Genomic DNA, 12,860 nt, shown 5'->3' on the forward strand with positions numbered 1-12,860 from the left:
TATTGCTACACCAGCTCCAGCCTGAGAATCTGCTCCCAAGTTTGGTGTTCAGCACTCTGCTGGAACCAAAAGATGAGAAGAAGTGAAATCATTCCATCCTCCTCCTAACACAGATTGGGTGTCTCAGATCTGCAACCGTAATAATCTGTGCTGTGGGTGATCTTGAAATCAGCTTGAGGTTTCCAGGCAAACACAAATTGCAAGCCTGCCTCCCTCAGTTCCCCAAACCCACAATTTCTCTTGGGTGCAACATGTCCTTGCTACTTGCCACCCCTTCTGCTGCAGAGCTGCACTGAAAACCAGGAATTTCTGCTGTAACTCGAGTGTGACCAGATCTGAAGCTCTTTTTACATTGCTTTTCCTCGTCAAAGGCAAATCTGGAAATCGTACATCTCTGGGTTTTATCACCAACATATCTGATTCAGTAATGAACTGAAGGGTAACCTTTATCAAGCGATAAGGGCAGCATATTTCACACTCACCCCACTGCCAAATATCCTTCAGAGCTTTAAAAACTAATTATATGAATAGAGGCATGACTTTTCTTTCCTTTCTCCCCTTGCCAAGTTCTGAGCTACTATAATATGCTCAATCAGGTCCCTTTGTCTGGCCAACCATGCCAGAATATTAATGGGGAGATTCTGCTAGTATCCAACCCTGCCTTTTGACATGCACTCGCAAAAGAGATAGTGGCAGGTTAAGACAACAGAATCAATCACTGTCAACACAGATACGCACGAGGATTTTTTTTTTTTGCAAAGGCACTGCATTTGGATTCTTCGTTTTAATTAAACAAATGAGTTACAGGAAAGCTGAGGAGGCAGAGGGAAAGAAAACAGTGCACAGATAACTCTTCTTGCCATGGTTTAAAAACCAGTTGTAAACTTTCAGGATATGTTTAATTCAGTAACACTCATCAGACTGAGTGGGTGAACACAGGTGGGTTTCTATGTATTAACTTTTAAATATCTTGGGTGGGCTCTGTCATCGCAGAGATGACCCTATCCAAGATATCTGCAATACCCATTTCCCTTTGGCTCTGCAGCTGCCTTCAGGCAGTGATTCTGCTACGGCAGAATTATTCCCAATTCATCAGCAACGCCGAGAGGGAAAGAAAGAAGCAGCAAAAGCAGCAAAGAATTCACGTTCCTCTGTATTAGGAGAAAGTCTGAAAAAAAGTGTGTTAAAATGGAAAGAAGATGACAAAACTTGGACAAGCAATTAATTTTATTTTGAAGCTTTCAGGAGAGACCTATTCAACCATGCAGAGATTCTTGAAGAAGTTTATAAGCTACGTCGCTTACCATCAATGGCTAAAACTGGCCCAGACGAATTATTATCATTTAAATTAATGTTACAGGAGCATTCTAACAGCACTCTGAGGAACTGAGGCTTAATACACGATGCTCTGTGCAAACAGATACTGAGAAAAGATCTTCGTCCTAGTGTCTAGGCTAAAAAATAGGCAGAGTATAGGAGCTTTTCTCAGTGAATTCAGTGTAGATGACCTAATAGGGCTTTCTATTTTAATATCTCTGATACAATTTCACAAAATGCTTCGACTGATGGTTAGTAAAGTGACAGTATTGGAATAAAATGGATGCTAGGATCAAAATGCTGGCACTGCTATCATCAGACTGAGCTTGGCCAGTCCAGGAATATATGTTAGCAGGTTATACTCAGTAGTATCCAACATTGAGTCATTGTGGGTTCTGGTGCCTGAGGCTGATGGTTCATAAATCACAAAAAGAGCCAGTGGGGCATCCCAGCATCCCTTCATGTCAAGAAACAAAGGAATAATATGAAGACAAAAATGGAGACCAGGACCGAATCCACAAATCTCAAAAAAAAAAACAACCCAGCCCACCTTAAGGGCTCTGCATCCTTTTGGTATCATCAGACTTATAAAAACACTGGCAGTGCTGATTACACCCACTGCAGTACAAGCAAATATTTCTGTGACTAGACGTATTTTATACTTCTTGTCGTTTCCTTCTCTAGACTGCCTCATCTTTATGTTATTGTGCATGCATTCAGTGAACAAGGAAAATGACAATCTGGGCAAATTAGACTTTAATTTTCAACAGCTTCACTTACTCCTACAGTTTTATAGCCAAATGCCAATCATGGATGTGATGAATAGTAATGGGAATGTGCAGACAAGATTTTTGACTCGCCGGAATGACAAAGAGGACCTGGTTCTTCAAGATGGGCCAATGATTCAAAGAACAAGCAATTTACAGTGTACAAGGAAATGCAATCTGCCCACATACAGGCTAAAAAGAAAAGGTAGAAACCATTTTTTTGGATATAGAAAGTTGCCTCTGAATGAATTCCCTCTGGAGGTACCACTGTTTTTCGAGACCAGTCACCTTTTGGGTGTCCTTAGTAGATGCTGGGCTCTGGATGGAGATGAAAAACTGCTTTGGTGCAGAGAACAGCTTTGGTGGCAATTCCTGATATGGGAATTCCTTCCCAGTACAATCAGCTGTTCCCACTATTAGGCTCTGTCCATTGCATGCGGCATCAAGCAGGACAGGGAACCTGCACTAAACAGGAATGTTACAGAATGGAAAGAAGCTTGATTCCTGTAGAGATAGAAATAAGCCTTTCAGGCTCAAGACTGGAAGGAAAGAAGTCATTAAAAGTTCTGAGGAAGGTGTTCCACAATACAAATAAGTGATTCTGGCTTAATTTCAAACTGGGTGAAGGGCGTGTTAGGACACAGTGTTCAGTGCAATGTTGACAAGACCAAGCGGTGATCACAATGCTGAGTCCTAACTGGTTTTCTTAACAGTCTTAAGTTGTGCCAGAGGAAGTTTAGAATGGATACTATGAAGAATTTATTCATGGAAAGGGCGGTTGAGCACTGGAACAGGCTGCCCACTACAGTGATGTAGTCCTCAGCACTAGAGATATTGAAGGACATGGTTTAGTGATGAGATTCAGCAGGTCAGGTTGATGGTTGGATTTGATGATCTTGAAGGTCCTTTCTACCTTGGATAATTCTATGACTCTGTTCTATTCTGTGAATTAAAAACAACCCTTTCTCCCTTTGTGCCAGTCACTTTCCTGATTTGTTTTACATACAAATACCTGTGGATGAACAAGAGAGAGCAGGAATAGTAAAAAAATGCAGGAATGTAGTGAGCAGGTGGCTGCTATTGAAGCCTCCTTATTGACTTGTGGTCTCCCTCTCTTCTTTCTTGCTGCATCTGAGGAACTCCACTTTCTTCTTCTTCTTGACGGATAAAGAGCTTCAGAATGGTTTGTAATCATGGAATCGTAGACTATCCTGAGTTGTAAAGGGCACATAAGGATCACTGAGTCCAACTCCTGGCTACAATGGGACCATCCCAAAATCCAACCCTGTATCTGAGAGTGTTGTTTGAACCCAGGCAACGCACAGGAAGTTCTCAGTTCAACAAAGATGGTGCCTTCATGTAAGGACATATGAACTCGTGTTTTATTACTCCACTCAAGGAAAGATCACTTCTGAAACTCCCCTCATACCTGGAGACGCAACACTGTAATTACTTTGCTTCCAGCTTTTTTTGCCATTGTTACTTCTATTTTAAAACCTTTTGCAATTTCAGCTATTAAATATTTTACCTTATAAAATCTTCCTCTTCCTCTCTCTTAGGTCTCAGTTGCTTGGGCTGAGCCATGTTGCTCCAGTTGGGCAGAGATTTCAGGAGCCTGCTGATATCATCATCCTTAGCCCAGGATGCGCTGATCACCAGCTTTTCATCTGACTGCACGATGCTCCTGTGGGAAACCAGCAACAATCACATTACTGCAAAGTAAATTCAACTTTTCACAGGATTCCACACGTATTAATTAAAATTTCTACCACGTACTGACCAGCAAAACAGAGTATTAATGAATGGGTCCAAAGAGGAGTTTAACAAAGAACTTGTGGGGAAGGCATAAAAGCACAAGCAGATGTGATATAAATTCCTCATGACTCAAGATGTATGTTGATAGAGCATTTTGGCCATATTCTCTCACCCTTGAAATCACTCAACTTACAATCATTTTACACAACTGGAGGAGGTCATTCTGTACTAAGAGAATGAGAAGGCAGTTTCTCTACAGCTCATTTGCTCTCTACCATCTCAACTGAGGCCACCATTGTCTGCTGATTGTGCTGTGAGTGCCATGTGGAAACGTGCCCAGGAAGACCTGGGTGGGAGGCATCAGCTCACTGCACACCAGCTGGCCCTACATGGGGAGCAGGTCTGAAGCAATGAAAGGAAATGAAGGGGCTTGAATCTTCCCTCCAGACATCCAAAACATAGTTTGCAGCTGAATTGTATATATGTGTGAAATTGAATAAAGATCACAGTGTATTCTGGTTATGAAGACTTTCCCTGTTTAATCAGAAATCCTCACTGTCAACTGCAGGAGATAAAAGGGATACTGTACCTGGAACAGTCAATTAGCTGTCTGATTTTTGTGCTGGGATTGCTCAAGATCACGGCACAGTGCTCTTCCATGCTTGCTATTTTTGTGGCACTGAGGGACATGATTTAGTAGGCATGGTAGTGATGGGTCAACAGTTGGACTAGATGACCTTAGTGGTCTTTTCCAACCTAAATGATTCTATGATTTACTAGCACACCAGTGAGCTGAGAGTATTCTCCCACTCTTGAGTTGCTCAGCAGATTGCAAAGATCTGGGAGGTATTTTTTATCTTCTTAGAAAAAGCAAGGGGGAATTAGGGGTATTGGTGTTTCCTTCTACATCCTACCACCAATGTCCTTCACTGGCAAACCTCCAACAGGTTATTTTAGGAGGTCTTTGCATAGTAACAAGTTGGACTGCATTTCAGCTCAAGAAGAGATGTCATCCATCCACACCACTCAAAGCAAGAACACAGTGGAACTGCCCTCTTTCTGGTGTACATGAAAAAGATGCAGGGATTCAATGCTGGGTCTGCCAACTGAGAACTGGAGTTGCTGGGTACTGCACTATGGACAGATGGGTGCTGGCTCAACCCATGTCAGCTGAATCTGAACCTCACAGTGACATTAACTGGGCTGCACACTTCAGGATGTCATTTGGAATGTTGCATGGGGCACTACCATTCCAGTAGTGGTTTTGGGAAGGGTTATGCGGGATCACAATAAGGATCCTGCAGGTTTCTAGGGAGTTATGCGAATTAACCAGTCTCATATTAATTAGGCTTTGTCAATAAACAGGCTTATGCAATTTGAAAAAGAGTGAAAATGGCACTGAGGTAGGAACCAACACTGATTTACCTTGAAAGAGAGCAGATTACTCCTTTTTCCACCAGCAACCAATCGCTCCTTTCACCTACCACCAAGGAAACAACCTCTGCTTGCTAAGTACACATGATTTGTGAGAATGAATTTGTCACATGTGCTTACATGCAAATATTCCTTATCTTTAAATTTCATGTTCAATTTGCCACAGTCAAAAAAAAAAAAAAAGAATGAATTCCATTTCCAGCCACAGAAGACCTCAGCTTGAAAATATCAATTTGGCCTTCTGCTGCTGTTTAGGAACTTGGTATTTTTCTGTGTATGAAAAAAAGCACTGCTCAACACATTGGGTAAAAACCACTCCACTAGAATCTCTGACATCCAAGCTAGAAAAACTGAATTTGATGATATTTGGTCATTTCTCTGCCAAGGCAGGACAACTGTTCCATGGAATACATCAGCCATCGCTTTCTCCTTTCCAGATTTAAATGACTAAAGTAATAGACTCCTTCCCTTGGGAGTCTATTTCACAGATGAACAAATCTAACTCTTGGACAAAGAAAAGAATCCTAACACTGTGCTTATGTTTTACTTTACTCAATTTCATCCCACTGCTCCCCGATATTTTCCCCTTACAGTCGACTCCGTACTCAGCCTCAGTACTCAGTTATTTACAGCATTATCATGGCCCCTTAGATCTATACAATTGAAAGCCATCTTTGAGAGTCTTCTATGGAGTCAGACAGAGGACAGAGATCCCTCTGTGTTTTATGATCCTTATTATCTGCTGTTCAAAAACGCTATTGCTTTTTGAAGTGGATGTCAAGGGAAAAGAGAAGGATGTCCATCTGGCTGCTATAGCGAGTTCCAAACTGAGATAGGTCTCCTTGCTTTTTTAGGGCCAGCTTTTTCCAAGAGCCTAACCCACACAATTCTGTTTTTTTCTTAACTTTTGGTGATATTTTACTCATGGCACTGTGAGCCATTGGAGTCCTTGGCAGATTTCTCCATTGCAATCAGTAGGATGCCTCAACGGACGCTGCCACTGCTACATGGATCCCTTTGAATTATTTCCTTACTCTTTCCCATGGTTGCAACACCTCCTAATTTTTATTGACAGGCTGGTTTTATGTAACTGCCTCCTCATTATGGAAGGTGTTAAATAAGGTGGAACGTGCCCTGATCTCTGTTGGAAGCTCAGCTTTCCCCATCAATTAAAGACACCTTTTTCCCTTCCTTTTCTTCCTAACATCTCAGTCAGTTTTCAGCCTCCTTCTTATCAATGTCAACCTAATTCAAGTCCTCGAGTAAATTATCACAAGACAGGATGACATGTTTTAGTGCAGAGTGCTTCCTTCCAAACACCCCTATTCTCCCAAAGTCCTATGCAATTATTCCCACTGCTGTAATAGGGTTACTTGCCACCACCGGAGCCATAATCAACTAATTAATTCACAGCTCAATGGGCCCAGAAATATGCCATCTGTTTGTACCCAGCTCTCAGGAGTGAACAGGGAATAGGTGTAAGTCTTGCACAGGTGACAGCACATGTGCAAGAGGGTTTGCTCTTCCACAGCTCAGTGAGTTTTAGCCAAAAAACATCTGCTGGTGGTCGTGGTCCCAGGTTGGCATCAGGGTATCCCCACGCTGGGAGCAGAGTGATGGAGAAAATCTCTGGACACAGCTGGGGATCAAAGATTTTCATTAGGTAAACATCTGTGTGCCAATGGGACTAACTGGGCTCTGTTGAATTGTGTCAGTAGCATTTGGGAATGATTTTTTTCTCTTCCCGTGGCCAAGGGGATGTTGCCACGTTGAGCTCTGCTCGAATTGCTGAGTTTAAAAGAAGTATGCTCAGCACATGCCAGGCACCTGGTGGCCTGAGGGACACAGAACCTGCCTGGAAGGTTTTTAGATCCAAAGATAACTTACAAATAAAGAAAACTTAATGCAAGAAGAGGAAGATGCCAGTAAAGAGTATTAAACTGAGTGGTAAAAGCACTTCTTGGGGACTTGAGAAATCCCATTTTGACTTCCCATCCCTCAGACTGGATGAATTCATCTTCTTATTTCCTTATCTATAAAAGGGGGGGGCTTAGTTTTATTTGAGTTTGCTCATAATGTTTGCAGAGGGATACAACCAGCTTTACCCCACGTAACAAACACAGCAGGCAGTTCAAGCAGGAGGCTGATCACCACAAGCTTCCTTCATAGCTGATGCTGAGAACTGGGCACCTCCAGACAGTACAGCCATGTTTTAAGATGAATCTCTCTGGAAATGTCCACCTCTTTTCACAGACTGGAGAGTCATTTGTGTGATTGAATTCAGATTCTTCAAACGGGTTGAAAAAATCACGAGAAAATACAATGGAGATGGGGTGAAAAAAGATGGAGATGGGGTGAAAAACAGAACTCAATGTTTGTAAACAGTCTGTGTCGAACTTCTCACAAACAGAAGACATCTTATTTAGCTTGGATTCAATACACTTCTAAAATTTGTCATCAATTAAAGCAAGAAAATCTGTAGTTGCTGCTAATATAAAGGACTGATCCATTCACAATCAGCCCTGGTAGTTTTTGTATTCGTTAGAAAATCAGAGCCAAGTGGAAATAAAACTTGAAAAATCTCAGCTTGGCATTTTTCATGCTGACGTCCTGACGGAGCTCTCTGTACTGCGAAGACTCCAAATGAAAACATCTTCCTTTGAAGAGCCTGTATTTGAATACATTTAATCCATGTTTCTTCCTATTCCCCTTCAGAAAACACATGCACATGGGAAGGGAACAAACGCCACGTGTACGTCTTATGTAAACCATCTCTCCGCCTTCCCAAATTCTTATTATTTTGACATCTCAAGAACGGATACACACCCCCTTCCTCCAATAGCTTTGCATTAGGATACAGCTCTAAGGGGCTGATTCTGATTTTAAGCAGAATTCTACCATTGTGAAGATTCATCCTTCTGAAACCCTGAAGGAAAACCATGGTCAGTGCTGAGCCGTAGAGATGCAATGTCCCTGCAGAGGGCATGCTGACCCTGTGCATTGAACTGCTCACAGGGATAGCTGCTGTATTCCTCCGAATCATTTGAAATGTATATAGATTTCTATTTCAGTCAGTCATTTGCTAGCAGCAAAACTAGAACATTTCCTGTTTTTCCTCCTGCTGTAATCAGGATATTGCCAAATGAGGCTGTCCTAATTACGCCTCAGCAGGTGCCAAAGCCAGGAATGGTATCAGGAAAGGAAGGAAGGAAGGACCTTTAAGTTCAAGCCAAAGAAATTACATCTATTGTCTGGCTCCAGTCAATGAAGTTTCATATAAAATATGAGCATTTTGGACAATGGCACAAGCATAGCTACCAATTTACACGCGCGCTCGGACGCCGTTTAGCCCCCATATGTTCTCACTGCTATTGTTGGTGCTATTAATAATAATAATGAGCCCATACGCAGCCGCTCGCCAGATGAAGCTTCTTCTGAATGAAATCAGGCAATAGGAAATAATTTCTTAATGCTTTTGGTCAGAAAACACAAGGGGCTTTTTCAGCTTCCCCTGCTATCGCCAGCCTCAATTAGCTATTAAAGGAGATTATGTATAGCAGCTATTATAGCCCACATTGCTGCAGCATCTTTAGTGTCTTTCAATGCAAGTATTTATCCCCACGGCGTGGGGCATGCTCCCGGCCCCTCTCTCCAGGGAGAGCCATTTTACAGATGGGCAGCTGAGATGTACATAGAATATGTTACTTATTAATGGTTACCAAGGAAATCTATGATAAAACACCCAAAGGACTTAAACTCTGCATCCCAACCTTGAGCCCAGTGGGACCTCACCGAGTCTAGCTTCCACACCACGGTTTGGGAAGCAGTTAGAGACAGATCTTCCTCCCCCCAAAAAAATGATGAACAGAACAGAGCATATAACAACCCCTTAAAAGAGTAAATTTATGTGAAGGTTTTGGGCAAGTGCCACAAAACCCAGCATGTGTGTATTTACATGGAGTGTTGTGGTTATGAATTTCTACACTGGCATGATATCTGAATACTCAAATCTCCATATAACTAAAATACAGCTGTTCTTTAAAAAAAAATGGAGGAACAAAGAATGGAATGGTTCAAATGGAAAGATTTGACTTGTTTTACAACTAAGCAATAGCTTTAGAGAATCACAGAATGATTAAGGTTGGAAAAGGCCTCCCAGATTGTCAGGTTCAACTGTCAACCTCCTATACATCCATTTATGTTAGAGACGATGCTTTATACTCTCCATCTCCAACTTGAGGCCAACTTTTACCTGATTAAGAACAAAGCCATGCTGTTTCTAAGCTCTGCTATCACCTAAAAGGCACTGGAATGGGCTGCCCAGCGAGGTGGTTGAGACACTGTCCCTGGAAATGTTGAAGAAACATTTAGATGTTGATCTAAGGGACCTGATTTAGTGAGGAAATACTGGTAGTAGGCGGACAGTTGAAATGGATGATCTTAGAGATCTTTTCTAATTTTGACAATTCTATGACTTAAAAAGCTTAAACCATAGGGTGATGTGTACAAAGTCACTGGAAAGCCAAAACTCTGCATATGGCAATGATCACTATTTCAGATTTCTAGAAGTAACTCCTTCCTACTTGTGTCATGAAGCAAAAGAAGATGAGCAGTATCTCCAGCATTCATGGGTTTCTGATCCTGTTCATACCTGTAGGCAAGGGTGCAGGTGTCCTTGTACTCCTGGAGCTTCACACACACCATGTTGAGGAACTGATCCGAATAGACACTCAAGTCATGCATCAGGTTCATCAGGTCTTGAACAGTCTTCTCCACAATTACTGTGCTCTGGAAAAGAAAGAAAGTAGAAGCATGAATAGCCAATATATCTTAAGATCAGTCTTCTCATGTTTTGCTAATTAATGTGACAAATGCAACCATACAGCTGATCCTCTCTGACACCGAGCAGATGCTGGAAGAATCCATGCCACCAAGTGACATAAAACAGAACAAAAGAAGAAAAAGTAGAAACCATGTGAGAGAGGAAGAGGGATGGCTAAAGGGCTTGAAAAAATCTGGCTCAGGACCAACAAAGTTCAATGGGTTTGTTGTTCACGAGATGAAACCTCAACATTCAGATGTTTAATCATAGCATCAGAGAATCACAGAATCGTCTGAGTTGGAAGGGACCCTTAAAGGTCATCTAATCCAACTCCCATGCACTGAACAGTGACACCCACAGCTCCATCAGGTTGCTCAGAGCACCATCCAGCCTGATCCTGAGTGTTTCCAGGGATGAGACATCCAACACCTCTCTGGGCAACCTGTGCCAGTGCTTCTCTACCCTACACCCACTGCTCGCATCTGCACAAACTATGTGTGTTGGGGACAAGCATTCTGCCAGAGGCTGAGGGTTAAGCAGCACCTTGCAATCCTTTTGTTACCACAAACAATTTTAATAGAATCACAGGAAGTATAGGGCAAATCTGAAAATCAAAAACACTGCTTCACAGCCTACAGATGAGCGAGTTGAGACAGCCTGCAGGAGGAAGGAGGTACTGTGCATCTGATAATATCCAAGATTCATAGAGCCCCACAAGAATTTTGGGATTTCTGAGGCACTCCAAAGTGACTTGCCTGCTGTATTTAATTTTGTTGCTATAAACAATACAGAAGGAAGGTTATCAAAGTCCCAAGCTGATACAAATTGAATTAATATTAGGCTCGGTAGAATGAAGGGCTCCTCCTGAGCTAAGCACAAAGGCAGAGGAGACTGAGGCACTGAGAGTTGTGCTTCATTTGAGAAATGTTGGACTCCAGTTACATGGGGGACATGCTGGCTTGGAGCTCAATGATATTTAAGATCTCTTCAAACCCATGATTCTGTGATTCTGTGACTCCAGGGACTTCCAGAATACATAAGCAGGAGGAAAATTAACTCTGTATACAGACTAATAGGGATAGGTCAAAGGGAGATGGCTTTAAACTATAAGAAGGGGACATTTCAGTTAGATGTTAGGAAGAAGTTCTGTACTCGCAGGCACTGAAACAGGTAGAAGCTGTAGATGCCCCATCCCTGGAGGTGCTCAAGGCCAGGCTGGATGGGGACCTGGGCAGCCTGATCTGGGGGGTAGCAACTCTGTTAACAGTAGTTGGTTGGAACTAAGTGATCTTTAAGATTATAAAATCATTAAGGTTGGAAAAGACCACTAAGATCACCTAGTCCAACCATCAAGCCGTCCCCACCATGCACACTAGACCTGGTCATCAAGTGCTATCTCTCCATGTTTCTTGAACACCTCTAGGGATGATTGCTCTACCACCTCCCTGAACAGTCTGTTCTAATGCCTCATTACTCCTTTTGAGAAGTATTTTTTCATACAATCATAGAATCATAGAATGACCTGGGTTGAAAAGGACCACAATGATCATCTAGTTTCAACCTCCCTGCTATGTGCAGGGTCACCAACCACCAGACCAGGCTGCCCAGGGCCCCATCCAGCTTCGCCTTGCACGCCTCCAGGGATGGGACATCCACAACCTCTCTGGGTCATTTTTTCCTAATATCCAACCTGAACCTCCTCTGGCGCAACTTAAAGCCATTATCCCATGTCCTATCAAGATGTTCTAGTTGATGCTGCTGCTCCTGTTACTACAAGCAGCTGCCTACATTGCATTTGAGCTGATAAACGAGCTGCTGTCCCTCAACCCTCAGCTTCAGAGCTAAGCCAGCCCAAAAGCAATGGAAAGGGGTTGATCAAAGGTGCCTCACTTTGCACCAAAATGGCTAAATGTGCCACAAAGGCCAGTGGCTCTAAGCAGAAGACAAGGAGACTTCCCAACCTGCTGATGGGATTCAGAAGAATATCTATGACTGCACACATGGAAAATACAGAATTTGCCTTGTCGTCTCAGTCCAAATCCAACTGTTTCCTTTTGGGTCTGGTTCTAACAGTGAGGCATTAAAGTTAACATTTATACATGGGGAAAAAGAATACGAGACTTAGAAGCTCATAAAAGAGAAACAAAAGCAATGACTTGCCTTTTTGCATGGATAATCACGGTTTTCATTGTCTATAGTTCACTGTGAGACATCAGTGGGATTTTCAGCAGACCCAGATATTCACTGATATCTCTTAAGTCTACAAGGGAAAGACTCTGTCCTTCCATATGTCCTCGTACAGCAGAGAACTTCATGCCTTGGACATGCAACCATGCTAAGAGGTTCCAATATTTGAAGGGAGCATATAAACAGGAGTATGTCTGTCTATGAGGGTGGATAGTGATAGGACAAGGGGGAATGATTTTATACTGAGACAGGGGAGGTTTAGGTTGGATATTAGGAGGAAATTTTTCACACAGAGGGTGGTGACACACTGGAACAGGTTGCCCAAGGAGATTGTGGATGCCCCTGGATCCCTGGAAGCATTCAAAGCCAGGCTGGATGTGGCTCTGGGCAGCCTGGTCTGGTGGTTGGCGACCCTGCACATAGCAGGGGGGGTTGGAACTGGATGATCATTGTGGTCCTTTTCAACCCAGGCCATTCTATCATTCTATGATTCTATGAATGAGAGCTGGTTTCAATCTGCCACATCAATATTTCATTGCGTAACTCAGTATTTGGGAAAACAACAACTTAAAAAACAA

General features: G+C 42.6%; 1 protein-coding gene across 1 annotated transcript in view; it reads right to left on the bottom strand.

Moving 5' to 3' along the window:
- EXOC4 (exocyst complex component 4) overlaps positions 1-12,860 on the bottom strand; it is a 400,122-nt gene that overhangs the window by 62,648 nt on the left and 324,614 nt on the right. The window contains exons 12-13 of the mRNA XM_010710270.3: positions 9,925-10,061; positions 3,613-3,768 (exon numbers count right to left, since the gene is read on the bottom strand). Coding sequence (XP_010708572.1) covers positions 3,613-3,768; positions 9,925-10,061 — 293 coding nt within the window. The remainder of the gene's footprint in view (positions 1-3,612; positions 3,769-9,924; positions 10,062-12,860) is intronic.

Source organism: Meleagris gallopavo, chromosome 1, assembly GCF_000146605.3.
Source record: "Meleagris gallopavo isolate NT-WF06-2002-E0010 breed Aviagen turkey brand Nicholas breeding stock chromosome 1, Turkey_5.1, whole genome shotgun sequence".
NCBI lineage: Eukaryota > Metazoa > Chordata > Aves > Galliformes > Phasianidae > Meleagris > Meleagris gallopavo.